This window comes from Dromiciops gliroides, chromosome 1 (genome assembly GCF_019393635.1).
Source record: "Dromiciops gliroides isolate mDroGli1 chromosome 1, mDroGli1.pri, whole genome shotgun sequence".
Taxonomy (NCBI): domain Eukaryota; kingdom Metazoa; phylum Chordata; class Mammalia; order Microbiotheria; family Microbiotheriidae; genus Dromiciops; species Dromiciops gliroides.
The window spans coordinates 668,829,944-668,851,241 of NC_057861.1; the positions used below are offsets into that span (position 1 = coordinate 668,829,944).

Below are 21,298 nucleotides of genomic sequence, written 5' to 3' on the forward strand. Positions count from 1 at the left end.
GGCAGACACTGACTTTGGGGGCGGGGCAGGGCAATCATGGTTAGGTGACTTGCCCAGGGTCACACAGCTAGTAAGTGTCAAGTGTTGGAGGCTGGATTTGAACTCAGGTCCTCCTGAATCCAAGGCCAGCACTTTATCCACTGCGCCACCTAGCTGTTCCCAGACACTGACTTTTTAAAGTACTTTAAAAAACACAAATGAAACCATTGCACCTTTAATATGTGAACAAAATTAATGCAGTTAGAATTAAAAGGGTAATAATTAACTAGAAAAAAATCTTTGCAGAAAAATTCTCTGATAAAGATCTGATATCCAAGGTATGCAGGAAACGGATTCAAAATATATAAGAACAAGAGGTATTCTCTAGTAGATAAATGGCTAAAAGATATGAATGAGTACTTTAAGAAAAAGGGGAGCTACCAACAATTATGTGAAAAAATGCCTCAGATGACAAATAATAAGAGAAATGCAAATTAAAACAACCCAGGGGTTTATCTATTGGATTGACAAAAGATGACTAAAGAAAAGAAGAAGAAAATTAGAATTTGAGGGGAGGATGTTGGAAGGAAAGCATAGTAATGCACTGTTGTCCACTGGAGCTGTGAATTGGCCATTCTGGAAAGCAATTTGGAACTAAACTCCAAAAGTTATTAAATAGTGCTTTAAATCCTTTGACCTGGTGATGCCATTCCCTATTAGTCACAGACTTCAAAGAGATCAAAGAAAGAAAGAAAGAGCCCATAAGTATAAAAAAATTTTTTATAGCGATACTTTTTTATTGTAGCAAAAAACTGGGAACTAAAGTGAATAGCTAGAAACAAATTGTGGTATACAGATGTAATAGAATATTACTGTGCTGTGTAAAATGACTAGAATCAGAAGAGTTTATTAAACAACCATAATAAAAATCACAGTTAACAACTTTGAAAGACTTCAGAACTCTGATCAAAGCAACAACCAGCTATGATTTCTAAAAACTGATGATAAAACACGCCTCCCACTTCTTGGCAGAGAGGTGTTCGAAAAAGTTCAGAATGAGACATCCATCCTGAGATACGGCCAATGCGTCGATTCGTTTTATTGACTATATTTATTTGTTACAAAGAAGGGCTTCTATCTGGTGGGGCTGGATAAATATGCAAAAGTTAAAACAATAACAACAAAATGAAAAGTTGGCAGATGTCTTCCCTGAAGCCAGCTCAAATACTAGGCAAAAGGCCAAATGAGCCAAGAGTGGAATGAAACCAGAGACTTAAAGGACAGGGTCGTACACCACGTTAAGCTTTAAGGGGAAGAGGGAAAGGAAGAAGCATTTACTGTGTGCCTGGTGCTGTGCTAAGCACTTTGCAAATATAATTTCATTTGATCCTCACAACAATACCGGGAGGTAGGTGCTTAAGCAAGTGAAAAGAGAGGAAAAAAGCACCTCTTTAAAGGCATGTTAAAGGAGTCGAAAGACAAAAAAAGATCAGAGGTTTGTGGCATTATTGATTTAAAGTTGGAGGAATGGTGGGGGGGAAGGATCTAGTATAATCCCTTCATACAAGTATTCAGTCTGGGATTTGAACCAAGGTCACTGAATGCCAAATCCAGTGCTCATCACACTGCTTCTCATCATCTCTCAAAAATGCCAGTATGCACCAGAGACTCCATGTTTGCTTTCAGTAGTGTTCAAATACATCATATTTTATTTCCTGATTAATAAATACATGGCGGTTTAACAGATAACCATGTAGGGCAGTGCATACCTTTTACCACCAGCTGGTGGCACTGCACATAAATTACAGAGGCAATTACTAAAAGGGAAAAGGGTACACCAGTGGGGACGATGAGAATCCACCAGCATAGAGGTAATAAATAGCACAGTGCCTACCTTTTCCATTAAGTGGATTCAAAACTCTTTCATGTACAATTTCTTTACAGGGAATGTGAGCATCAGCTCTGCCTCCCCTTTAAGTCCTGTGGGCTGGGGGGTAGGATTTCTTGCTATCCCACATAAACACACCTTCCCATCTTTGCTCCACAGAGATGAGGCAATGGAGAAAACCCTGGATTTAGTCAGAAGTACCTCTGCTATCGACTGCATCCCTGAGCAAGGCATCCCCCTCTATAAAATGAGCCAGTTGGGCTACCTATGATCCGAAGGTGTGTCTCTCCATGACTTTCCATGGCCTCCTTTGATTGGTCAAGAGGTTTTGTATTTTTTTTAAAGAGTTGCTGTATTAAGCAGACTATTCCACTCTTGTCAGATGGGGGATGGTACTGTTATACTTGAGGATTGGAAGAGATAATGTACATTAAATGCTTGGCAAACCCTAAGGCACCATGTTTTTTTTTGTTGTTGTTGTTTGGTTTTTTTTGGTGAGGCAGTTGGGGTTAAGTGACTTGCCCAGGGTCACACAGCTAGTAAGTGTCAAGTGTCTGAGGCCAGATTTGAACTCAGGTCTTTCTAAATCCAGGGCCGGTGCTCTATCCACTGCACCACCTAGCTGCCCCTAAGGCACCATGTTAATGCCAGCTGCTATTATTATAGGCTTCCTTTTTCTATGATGGTGCCAGCCCTTTGGGGAAATGGATTGCAAATCTGATAGCTCGTTTTAAATATGAGCTATCTTCTTCCTTCTCCATCATCATCATCATGATCATGTGTAGGGGTGACATAACCTGAAGGGAATCACAGAAACTCATTGCCTGAATGGAGTGTAGGCAGCCCTTGCCCTGGCAGAAAACCCTTCCACAACGTCCCTGAACAGCTGTCATCAAGCCTCTAGCGAGGGAGGACCGACTCCCTTCTCAAGGCAAGCCTCCTCTTCCTCCTTCCTCAGGGCAGTTCCAGTGGTGAGTTAGTTGCTCTTCAAATGGAGCAGTCATTGGTCTCTCTAGCACTTCCACCCTTTGCTCCTGATTTGACTCTCTAGGGAGGCAGAGCAGAAGTATGATGCCTCTTTCCTCATCAAATACTTAATGACATAAACTGTGCATCCCTTGAGTCTTCTTTTCTCCAGGCTTAAAACAACATTGTGGTTTCTCAGTCGTTTCAGATTCTTTGTGACCCCATTTTTGGGGGTTTCTTGGCAAAGACAATGGAGGCGTTTGCCATTTCCTTCTTCGGCTCATTTTACAGATGAGGAACCTGAGGCAAAAAGGTAAAGTGACTAGCCCATGGTCATACAGCTAGTAAGTATATGAGGCTAGATTTGAACTCAGGTCTTCCTGACTCCAGGCCAGGCTCTCTATCCACTGTGCCACCTAGCTGCCCAAAACAACGTGGGTTCTTTCAAACCATCATCAAATGCCAGTCTATCACCATCCTCTGGGCATGCTCTGGCTTGCTAATAAAAGGTTGTACCCAGATGGATACAACCTTCCAGGTGTGGTCAGACCAGGGCAGAGTACCCTGGGACTATCACCTCCCTTGACCTTTTAAATGCACAGCTTCCCTTAACACTCCTGGCCGCCTTGCCTTGTTGCTGCCTCCTATTCAGCTTGAGGTCCACTAAGTGTCCGTGAGTCTTCCGGTCAGGCATTATCTTGCCCATCTCCAAGGCTGCCCCAGCCTTTCCTCCCGGCCTCCCCAATCCCCAAGAACCTGGAAGAGGTGCCGGCTCTCGGTCCTCTCTCGATCCCGCCGAAGGCTGCTGCTCATGAGTGCATCATAGCAGGAGTTCCAAAAACTGGACATGTGGTCGTGGCTCCGGGCATAAGTGTCCATCTCAAACTGGGACATGGTGGGCTGGACCTAGGGAGGAGGAATGAGTCCAGAACTGCCTAGCCCAGGGCAATGCCTCCTGGCCCAAGAAAGACGAAGTGAAGGGTAGGTAGGAGTGCACCCCATTTCAGACTGTTCTCTTTCCTCTCCTCTCTTATTCCACTATGCCCTCTATCCATTTTCCTCTCCTGCCCCAATTCTCTGCTTCCTCACTCCTCCCAGCTTCCCCCTGGCTCTGTCACCTACCCCTCTGATTCCACTCTCCCTCCCCCCTCCTTCTTTCCTCTGCCTTGCATCGATGTTTACCCCACCCCCAACCTGGCCTCTTCACATTCTCCCCTTTTCCACTCATTCTCCCCTCCAGACCTCCCTCCCTGTTCAGGGCCATAGAATAATTTGATGTTAGAGACAGAAGGTATCTTAGAAATCATCTAGTCTAATCCTTTTATTTTACAAAAGAGGCACAGTGAGGGCATGACCCTTAGTAAATTAGTAGGAGAGTTGGGACTCAAACCCAGATGCAGTAACTTCTGTAAGTCCTCAGTTCTTTTCAATATCACTAGAGCAGGCTACCCTTTATCCCCCATCCTCCTCCTCCTCTTCCTCCTCATCTCTGTCCCTCCCTGTCTACTCTTTCACCCCCACCACTCTTCCTAACCCCTGCCCTTTCTGTCTTCCCTTGAATTTCCATTGCCTCCTGTATTAGCAGGCACCAGGTGTAGCAGGTACCTGTTTATCAATGAAGAGCCGCCATTCTGGGGATGTGCAAAACGCTTGGAAGTCCTCATAGAAGGTGGGGCTGCCATTGGTGGGTGGCAGGGAGGGCAGCCCCCACTGCAGGCCCAGTGCTGTGTAGGCCCTGTCCAGCAGAGTCCGGACCAGAGGCACGAGCCAGGAGCAGCGGTCAGATTCTGCCTCCAGCGCCCGGGCCAGGGGGGCCTCGAGCTTGGCCAACAGATAGCAGGCCTCTTCCCGCCTTGGTGGCACTGCTGTCTGCAGCAGGCCATGGAGCTTCACGTAGGCCAGGGCATGAAGCTGGGGGAAAGCAAAGGTTAGGGATGGATGGACTATACCACACACAGGGAAGGGGAAGAATGGGGAGGGACTCACATGCAGGAGGCCAAGGCAAAAAGGACCCTGAAGGCTCTATGGAATATTGATCATAGCGCTTAAGGATCTATTCTTTGGATGAGCTACTTTTAAATACTTGCTCATATAAAATCTTTTTTTTTTTTTTTTGAGTGAGGCAATTGGGGTTAAGTGACTTCCCCAGGGTCACACAGCTAAAATCTTATTTTTAAAAATGTATTTACCATCTTTTTTTTTTAATTTTGAGGGGCAATGAGGGTTAAGTGACTTGCCCAGGGTCACACAGCTAGTAAGTGTCAAGTGTCTGCGGTCAAATTTGAACTCAGGTCCTCCTGAATCCAGGGCCAGTGCTTTATCCATTGCACCACCTAGCTGCCCCCATATTTACCAATTTTGATGAAATTTTTCTTTCTTTTTCCCTTTTCCTTTTGGAAAACAGTCTTTGTTATAAAATTAAGATAAAGAAACTGAGGCCCAGAGAGGGAAGCAACTTGACAAAGGTCACAAGCAAGTAAGTAGCAGAGCTAGAAGCAGGACCGATGTGTCTTGCTTCTCCATGAGATCAGAACTTCCCTTGCCCATGATGGCAGGACAGGGCTCCAGAGAGTTGCAGGTTGGGTTGGGGGGAGGCTTGGAGGATAAGGGGCCCCTTTTCTTCCCTTCCCTGCTTATTCCTGGGCCCTACTCACCTGGGTGTCTTCCAATAGCATGTAGCCAAGGACAAGGCGCAGCCCGATCTGTGCCATCTCTCGGAGGTCAGCAGCACCATTGGTCAGATGCTGCCACACACCCAGGTGGTCCAGGAGGCTGCTCACACCTTCAAAGAGCTGCCGGGGAAAGCCATGGCATCAAGGAGTGGGAAGAGGACTCAGGCACTCTCAGAGGACAGAGCGGGCGGGGGGGGGGGGGCAGAGACCCAAGGGGAGGAATCAGGGTGAGCAGAGGAGTTGTGAGGATAGCAGAAGGTGGGGAATTCGTCCTTGGTATTGGTGAGGAGGTTGAGGGGGAGGGGTACAATCTGGGGAGTCTCTGAAGGTCATCTGCACATTCACAGACTCACGAGATAACAGGATACATAACTGGGAGGGACCAGATCATCTGGTTCAACCTCTTGTCTTATAGAACAATGAGGCTCTGAGAGTTTCAATGACTTGCCTATGGGCACAAAGGTACACCATTCACACACACACACACACACACACACACAGAGTAATAACAGGTAGATAGACAGATAGCCAGATGCACAGACAAATGGATACATAAGTGGATGGATGGATGGACAAATAAGATAGACAGATGGATAGATGGACGAACAGACAGATAAGGACTCCTATTTCTACAGCACTTTACAATTTCCAATAAGCTTTTCTCACAACAATTCTTTGAATTAGGCAATTCAAATGATTATTACCCCCACTTTTCAGATGGGAAAATTGAATCTCCAGAGAGGAACTGACTTGCCTAGTAAGGTGAAGACTATTGTCAGTCAACACTTGAACCTGGATCTTCCAGAACCTTCCCCTCCAAGGTTATATCCATCTACTTTGCATATATCATGTATATACCTACTTATTTAGGATGTAAGCTCCTTTAGGGCAGGGGCTTCTTTTTTTTTTTTTTTTTTGGTGAGGCAATGGGGGTTAAGTGACTTGCCCAGGGTCACACAGCTAGTTAGTGTCAAGTGTCTGAGGCTGGATTTGAACTCAGGTCCTCCTGAATCCAGGGCTGGTGCTTTATCCAAATATCCTATGATTTAAAAGGAGAGTAAGATTCGACGGCTGCACTGGACTAGATGTACATCAAAGAGTGGACTATGTGCACAACAATACGTCCATGGGACTAGATCCTGGAAGTCCCTGAATGGGAGCCTAAGCAGTCTGGATTTTACATGGCAGACACTGAGGAAAAGTCAAGGAAAGCGGATAGCCTCTGTGACTCTGAGTGTGATCTCTATGTTGGGCTGAGTTACTTTGCTACTTGAGATGGTGCAGCATGGTGCAAAGACAACTGGCTCTGCAGACTGAGGACCCGGGGACAACTTCTGCCTCTGATGGTAGGGAAACCTTGGCTACTCCTCATTTTCTTCATACGTAAAGTAGATGGGACTAGACTAGACTGCCTCCAAAAGCCCTTTGACCTCTCAATCTATGTTCCTATGATCTTATATTCTTTCATATATGTGTGTATATGTATATGTGTATGTATATGATATTATATGTATCCATGTCTATGTATATACACACTTGTATGAGAATTTATCATCATGAGGTCTTACATACATGCATACATATATACATGCATGCACACATATGTATATACATGGGTAGGTGGATTTTTTTTGGACCACATCTATGGTTTTTTTTTGGGGGGGGTTGGCTACAGAGAACTTCAAATGAGGAAATTCCTTCTACCAATGCAGGTTAACACCTGTTTTTCAATGCACAGTCTTAGTTGCCTGGGGACGCACGGAGATTACGTGACTTGCCCAGGGTCATAGTATGTGTCAGAAGTCATTTTTCTTAGTCCAAGGCCAGCTCTCTCTAGTGACACCACAGTTTTCATGACCTTGTGCTACACTCAGTAGGATTTAGAGAACCACTGCTTCTGTAGGAAACATGGAAGAACACCCATAAAGCTGGGGGCACCCACTGAGGCTGACTGACCGGGAGTAAAGGGCTGATAACAGAACTGGGGGGTGGGAGGCAAGAGGCCTGAGGGAGAGAATGTGCCCATTTATAGTTATATAGAAAACGGATACAAGGTGATCTGGAGGGAAGGCACTAGCAGCTAGGGGGAAATCAGGAAAGTCTTCATGTGGAAGGTGTGTACCTGGGCTGAGACGGAAGGAAACTAGGTATTCCAGGCAGGGGGAATAGTGGAAAGATGTGAGAAGGACTGCGGGGCAGAAAGAATGGGAGGAAGAAGACTGGATCACAAGGCTGGGGAAGGTGGGCATTGTGAGAGTTAGAACTAGAAGGGATCAGGGGCGGCTAGGTGGCGCAGTGGATAAAGCACTGGCCCTGGATTCAGGAGGACCAGCCTCAGACACTTGACACTTACTAGCTGTGTGACCCTGGGCAAGTCACTTAACCCCCACTGTCCCGCAAAAAAAAAAAAAAAAAAAAGAACTAGAAGGGATCAAGGAGGAACTGAAGTACAGAAAGAGGGGATGGCATATCCAAGCTAGTAAGTAAACAAGACTGGGATGCGAATCCAGAGCATTCATGGAATCATGGAAGGTTTCTCCAGTATTGTGGGAATGGGATCCAAGAAGACCTTCTACACCCTCGGACAGATTCAAAGACAGACAGATACAGACCCAGAGCTGCTAAATGCCCACTGGTGCTGCCCGCCTCCCTCCATGTCCTGCACGCGTGCGCACTTGCTCACTCGCTTGTGCTCTCTCTCTCTCTCTCTCTCTCTCTCTCTCTCACACACACACACACACACACACACCTTCTCACTCCACAGAGCCTGGTTCCCATGACCCTCGGAGTGCAGGAAGTCCTGTAGCAAACGCAAGAGCTTCAACACATGCTGGGTGAGGCTGGGCAGGGCCACAGGTAGGGCTTCCTGAATGTCGGTCAGGGCTGACTCCAGCATCATCTCGAGGAGACTAGGAATAGCAAGGGACAGGGTTCCTTCAAAGCCCTACCAAAGCCCACTATTCTCTGCCTCCACTGACACCCTGGACAGCTGTCCCAGCCTCTACTTAGAGACCCGTTTCCTGAGTCTCTTTCGCCCATGCCACCCTTTTATCCCTTCCTTAGGACCCTGTCCCCCTCTCTCCCAGCATCCTCCTCAGTCTCTTCCCCTCACCCTCAGGTACGCCTCTCATCCCTGCCCCTCTCCCCTGTATTGGCCAACTCCTGATCCTTTCTCCACAATATCTTCTTTTTTAAAAATAATTAATTAATTAATTAATTTTAGTGAGGCAATTGGGGTTAAGTGACTTACCCAGGGTCACACAGCCAGGAAGTGTTAAGTGTCTGAGGTCAGATTTGAACTCAGGTACTCCTGACTCCAGGGCCGGTGCTCTATCTACTGTGCCACCTAGCTGCCCCCACAATATCTTCTTAACTTTACCTCATCCCCCAGCCCTATGCTGTTCTTTTCTCTTTGGCCTCCCACCCCTTTTGGGGACCCTGCCTCACCTCCTGTAGTGTTTACCCCTAGGCTCATGCCCCTCTCCCTCTGGTAGCTCTGCACAGCCCCTGCTTCTTTCCCCCAGCATCCCCTTAAACCTCAGCCTTATTCTTCCAGTGCTTCATCATCTTCCTCTAGTCTCCCCCATTCTAGCCTTCCCCCCCACCCAGTGACCCCTATACCCTTATCTCCCAGCCCCCTGGTTCTAGATAACACTGTTCCTATCAACCAGCCTTTGACAAGTCACCAGATTGGACCCTGGAGAGCCTTACCTGCGCTTGATCTCATCAGGTGGACGCACCAGCTCCCCAGCGGCCCCCAGCTTGGTGAGGACTGAGAAGACCTGGCCCCGCTCACGCCACGCGGCCTCATCATCACCCTCCACCCCGCGCCACGTCACGGAGAACAGGATGTTGGTCAGCAAATTGCATAGTTCTTCCTCCGGGGCTTGCTAGTGGTAAAAGTACGACAGAGGTTCAGGGGGTGAAGAGAACAGAGGTACCAGTTTCAGCCCCACTAAGGGGATTCACCTGCTTCATGTTCCCTGCCCATAGATGAGAAGACTGAGGCACAGACGGGCTGGACTAGAGGTACTTCCTGCACAAAAGTTACTACAAGAGTCACAATGGAGCTGGCCTCAGGCCCCACATTTGGGGGTGGGACCCTAGAGCTGAGACAAGGGAGAGGGTATGGGACCAGTCCAGGCCTCAGCTAGTAGCCAGGCTAGGTACCAACCCAGGCAGCAGACAAGGGACCAGGGGAAGAACTCTGGGTGGAAACCTATTCCTTCCTCTACCCCATGTTCCAGTGGGATGACAATGCCACCAGCTTCAGAGCATCACCCTAGCATAGGGGTTCTTAAGCTGGGGTCCATGAACTTTAAAAAACACCTATTTTTATAATTGTGCTTCAATATAACTGGCTTCCTTTGGAATCCTCCATTCTATTTCATGCATTCAAAAACATGGTTCTGAGAAGGGTCCATGGGCTCCAGTGGCTGCCCAAGGGGTCCATGATATAAACAAAGGTTAAGAGCCCCTCCCTAGAATACCTTGGATTCACCCAATAATTATCGCAGCTCACTTAGAGATTCATGGGAATATTAAGAACTACAGGAGAACCACCTCAGATTGCTCAGAGGATCATCATACATATTATTCTTATATTGGAAGCCATTTCAGGAGACTGGCCAGTCCAGCCCTCTGCCTTCCAGGATGGTAACTGTCTAAAGCAGGCATGACCAGTTTTGCTAGAACTACTGGGCTCCTTCGTCACTGTCAGATTTCTCATTCTTCTCCCCAAACCCCCGGAGGGAGTGGCTCCCCTTTCTAGAGCTCTCTGAGGATAACAAAGCCCTCTCCTTCCAACAGTCTCATGACAGAGAGGGTTCAAGGATTTTATTCCCAGAGGGGATATTATTATTCCCCCAGAGGGGGAAAACTGAGACTCAGAGACAAAACGTGACTTGCTGAAGGTCAGCTAGTGTCAGAGCTAGGATCTGGACTTAGGTCTCTGACTCTGAATCTAATATTCTCTCCACCACAGAACACAGCCCCTATTCCATTTAAGTCACAGATATGGGGGTTATGGAGAACATGATGGTTAAGACAAGGCCCATGCCATGACCTGTAAGAGCCTAAATCTAGTTGGGAAGACTGGATGAAAGCACTTTCATAACAAAGGAAGGCAGCAATAACCGAGAGGTTGTAAAGAACCACCACTAGCAGAAAGGTAGAGAAAGTGTGAGCAGTGAGAGTTCAAGTGGGGAAGATCATTGGGGCTGGGGTAGTCATCCAGGGGGGCTTCCTAGACTGGAAGTACACCTAAGGATATTAAAGACTTATGAGAGACAGAGAGGAATGGGGAGAGGCATTCCAGGCCCAGAGGTCCACAGCACTATGCACTCTGTATCTCCATAGCATCACGACCATGAGGCCTTTACTGTTAAGCAGATCAAGGTGCTATCACACCTCCCCTTAACAGATGAGGCAGCTGAGACGCCCGAGAGGCTGAGACTTGTCCATTCCTGGACCCTGGACTGGCTCTAAGCGGCAGCTGAAAAAGCAGGGAATGGATACCCTGGGCTTGGAGTCAGGAGGTCCAGACAAGAATGAATGTAAATGAAAAGAAGTCGAGGTCTGCATTCTCCCTGTTCGATCATCCTTTCCCCATTCCAGGCTGAATGAACCATGCCCCTTGGGACCCATTCCCCACAAAGGCCTGACCTGAGGGTTGCTGGTGTTGGAGGTATCATCCCCAAGGCTGGGTTCCTGGAAGCTGGTCTCATCCAGAACATTGGAGAGGCTGGAGCTGTGGCGGCCCCGCAGGGTTGGGAAAGGCCGTCCCCCTTCCAGGGGAGATGGTGTGCTGGGTAGGCTGACGGGGGTCAGGTTCTCACCGCTGCCCACGGTGGCCCCAGACCCTGTGCTGGCCAGTTCTGGGCCCAGGTCAAAGGGTGAACAGAAGGGCGAGAGTGGCTGGTAGGTAGCGTCTAAGGATGGTGGGTCACTGGGGACCGTGGTGGATGAGGAGTGTCTCACACTGTCAGGGGGTGAAGCTTCAGTCTCTGGAAAGCTCTCGGAAGACTCAAGTGAGGCCTCAAAAGTCAGAGGCAGGAAGACATCGCTGCTCAGCTCTGCAGGGGCTGGCTCTGGGGTGTTGGGTGAGGGGGCGGCAGGGGCTTCTCGGACATACAGGCGTGTCAGGATGTCCTGCCAGCCCACCTGCCGGGCCAACTGCCGCACCATGTCTGGCTGCCCATAGATCAGGTGGAAGAGCTAGATGGGATCAAACAGTCACCTTAGGTCCCATTCTTATGGACCTTCAAGGTTTACAAAGACCCATCCTCAGGGCAGCTAGGTGGTGCAGTGGATAGAGCATCAACCCTGGAGTCAGGAGGACCTGAGTTCAAATCCAGCCTCAGACACTTAACACTTAATGGCTGTGTGACCCTGGGCAAGTCACTTAACCCCAATTGCATCACCAAAAACCAACCAAACAAACAAAACCTAAAGACCCATCCTCATCTCTGGGAGATGAAAGTACATTGTAGTGAAGAAGAAACTCCAAAATCCCAAGTTCAAATCCTGGTCCTGCCACTCACTCACTACCTACGTGACCTTGGACAAGTAATTCATCTGTCCTCATCTGTAAAGTAAGGGGGTTGCATCAGATGGTGTCTCAGGCCCCTTCTGACTTTAAATCCCATGAGTCTGACCTCACTTTACAGAGTAGAAAACTGAAGCTCACAAGGCCTCAAGGGTTGTGACATCCGACTGTACACAGCCAATGAAGGACAAAGCCGGGATTTGAACACAGGTCTTCTGAATCCCTCATTCCTAAGATCACAGATTTAGGGACCTTAGAAATCATAGGCTCCTAGGGCCACACAACCCTAGTGCTGGAAGGGACCCTAGAGGCCACACAGTCCAACACCCCATTTTACAGATGAAGAGGCTGATACTTGCTCAGGCATCGTAGCTTGCAGCATTAATACAGTACTTTGGGGTTTGCAAAGCACTTTACATACGTTATCTCATTTGAGAATACAGTCGTGGAAGTAGTAAATGGGAATTGTGACATTTGAACTCCCATCTCCTTAGGTCTTCTCAACCCCAAGTTCAGCGTTCTATCGACTACAACAAGCTGTCTCTTGCTGTGTCAATAGCAATGGTCTCCATGTTTACCTAGGAACCTTCTGATAGTTCTACTATCGGTAGATAGTATTGGTTCCTCTCACTAGAGAGGAACTTAAATACTCTATTGCCCTATTCAGAGCCTTTGGAAGCTGGCTAGCTACCACTCATTGTCCTTGTTTCTCAAGGAGTTTAGACTCAAGTCTTTCTTTCCACCCCAACCCCTGCCTTCCTTCCATTACACCAACTTGCTTCTGGAGGAGGGGGAGATAAAGGGTAATGGTACAGAGAGTGTAGGCATCCTGTCCTGGCTCCCAGTTAGCTGCTGGGCTGGTCTCTGCTTGTTTTTTGTTTTTGTTTTTTTTAATTTTTTAGTTAATTTAAATTTTTTTGGTCTCTTCACTCTTTTTTTGAGGGGTGAGGCAATTGGGGTTAAGTGATTTGCCCAAGGTCATATAGCTAGTGTATGAGGCCAGATTTGAACTCAGGTCCTCCTGAATCCAGAGCCAGTGCTTTATCCACTGCACCACCTAGCTGCCCCATGTCTCTTCACTCTTTTTTTTTTTTTAAGTGAGGCAATTAGGGTTAAGTGACTTGCCCAAGGTCACACAGCTAGTAAGTGTCAAGTGTCTGAGGCCGGATTTGAACTCAGGTCCTCCTGATTCCAGGGCTGGTACTCTATCCACTGCGCCACCTAGCTGCCCCTTGTTCTCTTCACTCTTAACCCCTTTTTCTCCTTTCTGGGGTTCCTGGGTCGCAGCCCCCTTTCCCTCTGCCTGTGGTCCCTACTCCCAGGAGGACCCAGCTTGCATACTCACCTTTCTACACATGTCCAGGCGGACACTGAGCTGGGCACGGTGGGACAGATACACAACGGCCACCAAGTCCTTGAGGTTTGGGCTGTCTGGGAGAGAAAAGCCAGGATAAGTGGCTGCTTGTAGGCTAGACCACTGAGCCCCCTCCTCTTTCAGAAACAGATTGCTTTCATCGCTCTTCTCTTGGCCTCCCTGGTCCTCTTCCTCTAGCCCTACTCGCTAATAAGTTACCTGGACTTTCCCTCACATTCTTCCACTAAAACTCTGAAGACGATCAGTTTTCTGAGGGCAGGGGCACTGTCTCTTCAGGGCCCATCATAGGGCACTAAAAAATGTTCAGTGAATGAATGAAATTCCAAGACCCAACTCTTGAATTCCAGAGTTCACCCATCTGTTCCACACGGCTGGACCTTCCCAGCTCCAGAAGCTCCCCAGCTCTACCCTACTCTCTTCTCAGTTGTCTCACCCCAACCCCGGCTCCCCCAGACCCGCCCCCAACCCCTACCTGTGCTAAGGACCTGCTCCGATAGGCCCCGGCAGAGGTGAGAGGAGACGGGTCCATCCGGCAGGCAGGCTATGAGGCCCTGGACACCACAATCCTTCAGCTTGAGCCTATGTTTACAACGCTCAGGCACCCGATCGCTCTTCAGGAGCTTATTCAGGATCTGGGGAAGGACAAGAATAGAGTGAGATGAGCCAAGGTGAGAGAGGAATCGCTCATGATGTCAGGCTCACTGTGAGGCCCTGCTCTCTAGGCCTGGGAATTCAGAAAGAACCCTGGATTGGGAGTCAAGATCTCCAGGGCTCTGCATTCAGACCTACACCCTCCCACCAGTATGACTTTCAGCGAGACCTTTCCTTCTCAGGGCCTTATATAGTTTGCCCCTCTGTAAAGTGATCTGGGTTTGAAATTCCATGTTCTGTGAACTAACTCATCTCCACGGGGTGATCTCTGATTTAAAATCCAATGGTCTCTCTACTGCTAAGCATTAAGTAAGCACATCTGAGACTTGAACCCAGATCCTGGCACTGACTCCAAATCCACTGTTCTTTCTGGGACAACCTGGAGCTCTTCATTAGCTTCTTGCCTAGTTCCCCTGACCCATTCTCATTCGTTTTGGTTTGGGGTTTTTTTGGGGAGGCAATCAGGTTTAAGTGGCTGACCCAGGGTCATACAGCCAGTAAGTGTCTGAGGCTGGATCTGAACTCAAGTCCTCCTGACTTCAGGGCTGGTGTTCCACCCACTGTGCCCCCTCCTCACCATCTTCCTTCTCACTACTACTTAAGGGTCAGTTTGAACCCAGACATACCTTTCTGGCTTCCTGAAATACCCCCGGCAGGACTGCCTGCATCACTCCCTAACCCTTGTCTCAGCAGATCCTAGGGCATCACATCACCAAGTGTCAGAAGGGAACTTGGAGACGTGCCAGTGGTAGCATCGTAGATTCAGAGCCAGGAGGGATCCTCAAGGACACCGAATGCGATCCTCTCATTTTACAGGTGAGGAACCTGAGGCCCAGAGAGGTGGCTTGCGCAGGGTCAGACAGTTAAGTGTGAGAAGGAGGATTTGAACCCAGGTCTTTCTGGCTCCAAGCCCAACGCTCTATCCACAGTGTCACACTGCTTAGAGAAGTCACTTGTTTATAGTGACACACACACACAAGTTGGTGAGCTGACAAAGGTTTCATAGATATAAAGTAAGATTCTCTGAGGCCTGAAGCACTCCTCCTGTGGGGATACCTCACAAGTGGCAGAGTCCTCTTCTGCCTCTGTCCCCCAAAGCCCCCCATTCTCCCTGTCAACACAGTCATGCCTCATTTGAGTCCCCAGCGGGGGCAGCGCTGCAGTGCCCTGGCTAGAACAAGAGGAGAAGGTGCCAGCGGCTCACCTTGAAGACCTTGTCGTGCAGCTGGTCAGAAAAGGACCTGTGGACCAGCAGGCCAAACAGGACCTCCACGTTATTTGGCTCTAGCAGGAAGGTGCAGAGGGGCTCCTGGACCGGTGAGCTCCGCAGCAGGGTCAAAAGCATGTCCAAAACCCCACACACCTAGGGAGGAGGGAAAGTGGCTCAGAGCCCACAGATTCTACCCAGGATTCAGAATAGGCAGGACGTGCCCAACATTCCTCCCATTCCCCACACAGCCTGCTTTCCATCCTGGTCATTGTGCCCGTGTTTTGTTTTGTTTTGTTTGTTTTCTGCAGGGCAATGAGGGTTAGGTGACTTGCCCAGGGTCACACAGCTAATAAGTGTGTCAAGTGTCTGAGGCCAGATTTGAACTCGGGTCCTCTTGAATCCAAGGCCAGTGCTTTATCCACTGCGCCACCTAGCTGCCCCCTTGAACCCGCTTTTAAGGCTTCTCTTCTGGAACATCTCTCCTTCCCCTAAGGCTCGGTTCAAATGCCACCTCTCAGAGAAAGCCTTCCTCGACATCCCTCTCTTCTCCCTGGGATGCTCTCATGGCATGCAGTTTGTACCTCTCGAACACACTTCACTTAGGATAGTTCAAGAATCTGGGATTTTGTCGTTGTGGATCTTCCCCCTGACCCGAGCAGAGTCCAGCCACCCACTTCATGTCTTAGTGGGTTTCATTCCTACATCCCTCCCCGCTCTGGTAGCTGAGCCCCTGCATTTAGACCAGTCCTCAGCCACCCCCAGGACTGTACTGGAAGTCTTTCTTAGTGCCAAGCTTGGCAGAGCCTTTGGGGGCCCAGGGCCACATCCAAGTCACCAAGAGGCTCATCTCCTCTGCTAGACTAAACCCTCTCCTTTATCTTTGATCCCATCCCCTCTCTGCTCCTCTGACATGCTGTTCCACTCATATCCCCTTCTCTCTCACTTTCATTTTCTCCTATTCTATTTGTCCATCATTATCATTTCCTCCTCATTCATTGATTCCTTTCCCTGCCACTTACAAGCATTCCCTGGGTTCCCTGACCCTTAAAAAAGAGCTTCATTTGACCCCATCCATCCCCAAAGCTCTTGTTCTACATCTTTATATCAGCCAAACTCCATGGGAAAGTGGTCTCCACTCATATCTTCCCCTCCCACTCACTTGTCAGTCTCTTGCCATTGAATTTCTGATGCTGCTCTTTCCAAGGTTGCCAATGGTCCCTCAAAGGCTAAAGCCAATGACTTTCTCTCAGTCCTCATCCTCCTTGGCCTCTCGGTGACTTTTGATACAGCCATCCCACTCCAATATCAGCTCTCTCTCTCTGTCTGACATCTTCCTCCCTGTCTGACCACTCTTTCTCACTCTCCTTTGAAGGATCAGTATCCATGTGTTGCTCTCTAACTCTTGGGAATCCTTCACGATTCTCTCCGGGCCTCCTTCTCTCTCTGCTCCTTCTACCTTGGTGAGTTCATCAGCTCTTACGGGTTCAATAATCATTTACATGCAGACTCCCAAACCTACATAGCTAGTCCTGATCTCTCTCTCTCTTTTTCTCTTTTTCTCTTCTCTTCTCTTCTCTTCTCTCTTCTTCTCTCTTCTTCTCTCCTCTCCTCTCCTCTCCTCTCCTCTCCTCTCCTCTCCTCTCCTCTCCTCTCCTCTCCTCTTCTCTTCTCTCTCTCTCATTCCAGAATTGAGTCACCACCTATCTGCTGCTTATCTCTGCCTAGGTGTCCATAGCATCTCAAACTCAATAGGATCTAAATAGAACTTACTGCCTTCTGCCCTCAATTTCCCTTCTCTATTGGTGGTACCACCATACTTCTAGTCACCTGGATTCTCCAAATCAGAATCATCCTTGACTTCTCCCTCCTTCACTCCCCATATCCAATCAGTTGCCACATCTTGGCTATTCCCCTTCCACGGTATTTTTTCCACATGAAGTATAAAGTCCTCAACTTAGCATTTAAAACCCTTCACAATCTACAGGGAGAGTCCTTCCCTCTCCTCGCTAGCCTCTCCCAAATCCACAGAATCAAGGCTCAGCTCAGGTACCTCCTCTTTTTTTTTTTTTAATTATTGATTGATTGCGGGGCAATGGGGGTTAAGTGACTTACTTGTCCAGGGTCACACAGCCAGTAAGTGTCAAGTGTCTGAGGTCGGATTTGAACTCAGGTCCTCCTGAATCCAGGTCCAGTGCTTTATCCACTGCGCCACCTAGCTGCCCCCTCAGGTACCTCCTCTTACAGGAAGCCTCTCCTGATCTCTCCCTGACCCTGGCAACATTAATATACCACCTCCTTTGCATGCTGTGTCCTCTAAGAAAATTGTAAGCTCCTAGGGCAGGAATTAGCTTTTGTTTTTCCCTTTCTTTGAATCCTCAGAACCTTGTACAGTCGAGCAGATGTTTGATAGAGGTCTGTGATGTTGAATTGAGGAAGCACAGGGGGATACTAGCGCGTGAATCAATGAATGCTACATATTATAGTTGTCCATACTTGTGCCTCATCCTCCTACTAGTCCTGTGAGCTCATGAGGATGTAGTCGAATGTAAATTTTGCATCTTCCCCCGTGCTTAGCACCAAGTTCTGCTTGATCACCACTGATCTCTGCACCCTGCCCAGTTCCTCGGGCCTGCTCTTGGATACTCCTCATGCCCTGCCTCCTCCAGGTCCATGCACCACCCGGGTGCACTGCCCCCTCAGGCTGCTCCCAGCCCACCCCTGCCTTTGTACCTGGCCTTCATCGCTGGACCCAGCCAGGTAGTTGAGAACTACTTGCATCTCCTCCGGGAAGAAGCTTCGGGCCAGGAACTCCTTGACCAGACTGAACAGGGAGGTCTGCACTGTTCTTAAGTCATCCTCAGCGAGGGGACGTTCCCTCTGTGAGCTGGGACACAGGGAAGGGAGGAGCAGAGGTGAGAGATGCACAAATGAAGGCAGAGACAGGAGAGGGAGGAAAGAAGGAGAGAGAGAGAGAGGAGAAAGAGAGAGAGAAAGGAGGAGGAGAAGAACACCCCCACTGTCACTCTGTCCCATTGCCCACCCCCTCACCTGTAGTGGGCACGCACTGAGTCAAGGATGTACTGGACTCCGTACTTCTTTCGAACTTTCTGTCTGTGCTCCTTGATGGTACTGGACAGGTACTGAATGTGACCTGACCCCAGGGGCAGAGAAAGCTGTTTATTTCCTGCACATACTTCCTGTCTCCCAGTCAGACCAGGGCAGGAACTATTTATCCTCCTCAGACCAGAAGCTCCTTGAACGTAGGACTGAAGATGGGTGAGATCAGTTTTTTCCCTTGGCTCTATCAGGAGTAAAGCCATGTCTCCTTTTCCCTTACTAGCTCTCTCTCTGTCCTAGCATCTAGGCCAGGGAAGGTGAATGCCTGTTATGGGAGGGGGATAGGAGGCACTCTTATTGCAAAGGGGGAGCCTCTATCCCTGATCTCACCTGGGGAGCCTCCCACATTCCCAAGGCCCTGCCCCTGCCTGTCCCAGGTGAGTGAGGCTTCCAGCCTCGATACTCTTGCGGGGGGACAGGGGAGGTATGAGGGGACAAGCCTCACCCAGCCTGACGGCAAAGTCACTGTGGCTCCACAGATGGAAGTTGAAGAGCAGGTGCTGGTAAAGCAGGTGCAGGAGGGGCCCATTGCCCTCGGAGGCTACCTGCTCCATGAGCATCTGGGCGGCCATCAGGACGTTCATATCCATGCAGTGGCTGGGGACCTGGGGAAAGGAAGCCCAGGAAGCTTAAGTTAAATTTCCCAACATCACACAGGTCCTATGTATCAAAGAGGCAGCATTTGAACCTAGGACGTCCAATTCCAAAGACAAATGCTTTTTCCACCAGACCACACTGCCTCTGCCTTAGAAATCCAGTACATTGGAGCAGGCGGGAACCTTATCTGGGACATCTAGTCCAGGACTTCTTAACCTGGGATCGATGGCCTTTAAAACAATTATTTTGATAAATGTATTTCAAAATAGTTGAGTTTCCTTTGTAATTCTATACACTTTATCTGATGCATTTAAAAGTATTCTGATAAGGGGACCACATGCTTCTAGGCTGCCAGAAAGACCCAGGACACAAAAAAAGTTAAAAGTCCCTGTTCTAGGCCTACTGCCTCGTTTGATAATTGAACAAACAGAATCTCAGAGAGGGCAATTGTTTCAGGGTCATTATGAGAACTTAAACCCAAGTTTCCTTACTCCAAGGCAATTACGCTTTCCACAGCACCTCACTACCCCTCAGTCACCCATAACCTCAGCTCACAAATCATTTACCTGATCTTTCTTGGCCTCAATTTGTCAACTGTGAACTGCAACTGGGGAGAGGACCAGAATGATCATTCAGATCCACTACAGTTCTAAACTCTGTGATGAGCCTATGATGCGGATGGTAACAACAACCCCTTCCATTGGCAGGGTGCTTTAGTTTACAAAGCATTTTTATCCTTGAAAAACTCTAGGATGCAGACAGATCAGATGTCACTACCCCATTTGCCATATGAGAAAACCAAGGCTCAGAAATGGGAAGTCATCAAATCATCAAGAGAGCTATGGGGGCAGCTAGGTGGTGCAGTGGATAAAGCACCTGCCCTGCATTCAGGAGGACCTGAGTTCAAATCTGGCCTCAGACACTTGACACTTACTAGCTGTGTGACCCTGGGCAAGTCACTTAACCCTCATTGCCCCACCAAAAAAAAAAACAAACCACGGGGCAGCTAGGTGGCGCAGTGGATAGAGCACCGGCCCTGGATTCAGGAGTAGCTGAGTTCAAACCTGGCCTCAGACACTTAACACTTACTAGCTGTGTGACCCTGGGCAAGTCACTTAACCCCAATTGCCTCACTAAAAAAACCAAAACCAAACCAAACCAAAAAAAAACCAAAACAAAGAGAGCTATGACACGACCCAGTATGTTCACTACACCCTAAATGGAAATGAGGGAATGAGCTGCCAAGTCCCAGCTCAGAGCACATTGGCCAGCTAGGCCATCTCACCAGCAGGGACACACCTTTTCCCTTGCCCTGCCTCCCCCCCTCCTGAGAGAGCCCTCACCTTCTGTAGTAATGCCCCAATGATGGCTGGCCCGTGGCACTGCATCAAGCTCTCCTGATTCACCACGTGTCCTCGGAGAAAGTTCTTCACCATGAGCAAGAAAGCAGCTACACCATTTCGTTCTACTCGGCTCTCTTGGGTGGAGGGGAGGCGAAGAGGAAGCGGGGGTCAGAGGGAGGGAAGGCAGAGAGGGCAGCAGGATGGGGCTGGTGATGGGATCTGGGGGAGGTGACATGGTGGGGGAGGGGGAGGGGAAGAGTCACATAGGGATGGAGGAGGAGAACCTATCACTGGGGAGTCCCACTGTGGACCTCAGGAGGTCCCAGCTGGATGGGTGGGATGAGAGCCTGAGAATGGAGAAGCTGCTGAGCCTTGTCAGACGATATCATCCAATCTAAACTTTTTCATTGGGGAAACTGAGGCTCAGAAAAGTTAAATGACTTGCCCAAGGTCACAAAGCTAATAAGTCATGTTCTTTTCACTGATTTGGTTCTAGAAGAGATCTTATAGACCATACAGTCCAGGTGTTATTAACCTGGGGTCTGTGAACTTGTTTTTAAAAACTGATTGGTTGGGGCAGCTAGGTGGCACAGTGGATAGAGCACTGGCCCTGGATTCAGGAGTACCTGAGTTCAAATGCGGCCTCACACACTTGACACTTACTAGCTGTGTGACCCTGGGCAAGTCACTTAACCCTCATTGCCCCACAAAAAACAAAACAAAAACAAAAACAACTGATTGTTTTCTATCATAACCCTAAATATATATTTTAAAAAGATTCCAAGAGGCATCAGTTTCTGAATCTGTAAAATAAGGGGCCTAGACTATATTATTTGTAAAATACTTTCCAGCTGTCACATTCCCAGCTGTTGATATTAAAATAAATTAATAGTATATTAACCACTGGGAAAAAAAAAGATTCTGAGAGGGGGCAGCTAGGTGGCTCAGTGGAT

The 21,298-nt window shown here is 48.6% G+C and overlaps 1 protein-coding gene across 1 annotated transcript in view; it reads right to left on the reverse strand.

Annotated features, from left to right (window-relative positions):
• Window positions 1–21,298, reverse strand: part of NBEAL2 (neurobeachin like 2) — a 95,959-nt gene that overhangs the window by 26,968 nt on the left and 47,693 nt on the right. The window contains 13 exon segments of the mRNA XM_043976596.1: window positions 3,590–3,739; window positions 4,439–4,744; window positions 5,488–5,625; window positions 8,255–8,414; window positions 9,217–9,395; window positions 11,170–11,721; window positions 13,398–13,483; window positions 13,900–14,059; window positions 15,283–15,441; window positions 18,019–18,172; window positions 18,337–18,439; window positions 18,851–19,010; window positions 20,346–20,479. Of these exon segments, the coding sequence (XP_043832531.1) occupies window positions 3,590–3,739; window positions 4,439–4,744; window positions 5,488–5,625; window positions 8,255–8,414; window positions 9,217–9,395; window positions 11,170–11,721; window positions 13,398–13,483; window positions 13,900–14,059; window positions 15,283–15,441; window positions 18,019–18,172; window positions 18,337–18,439; window positions 18,851–19,010; window positions 20,346–20,479 (2,441 nt within the window).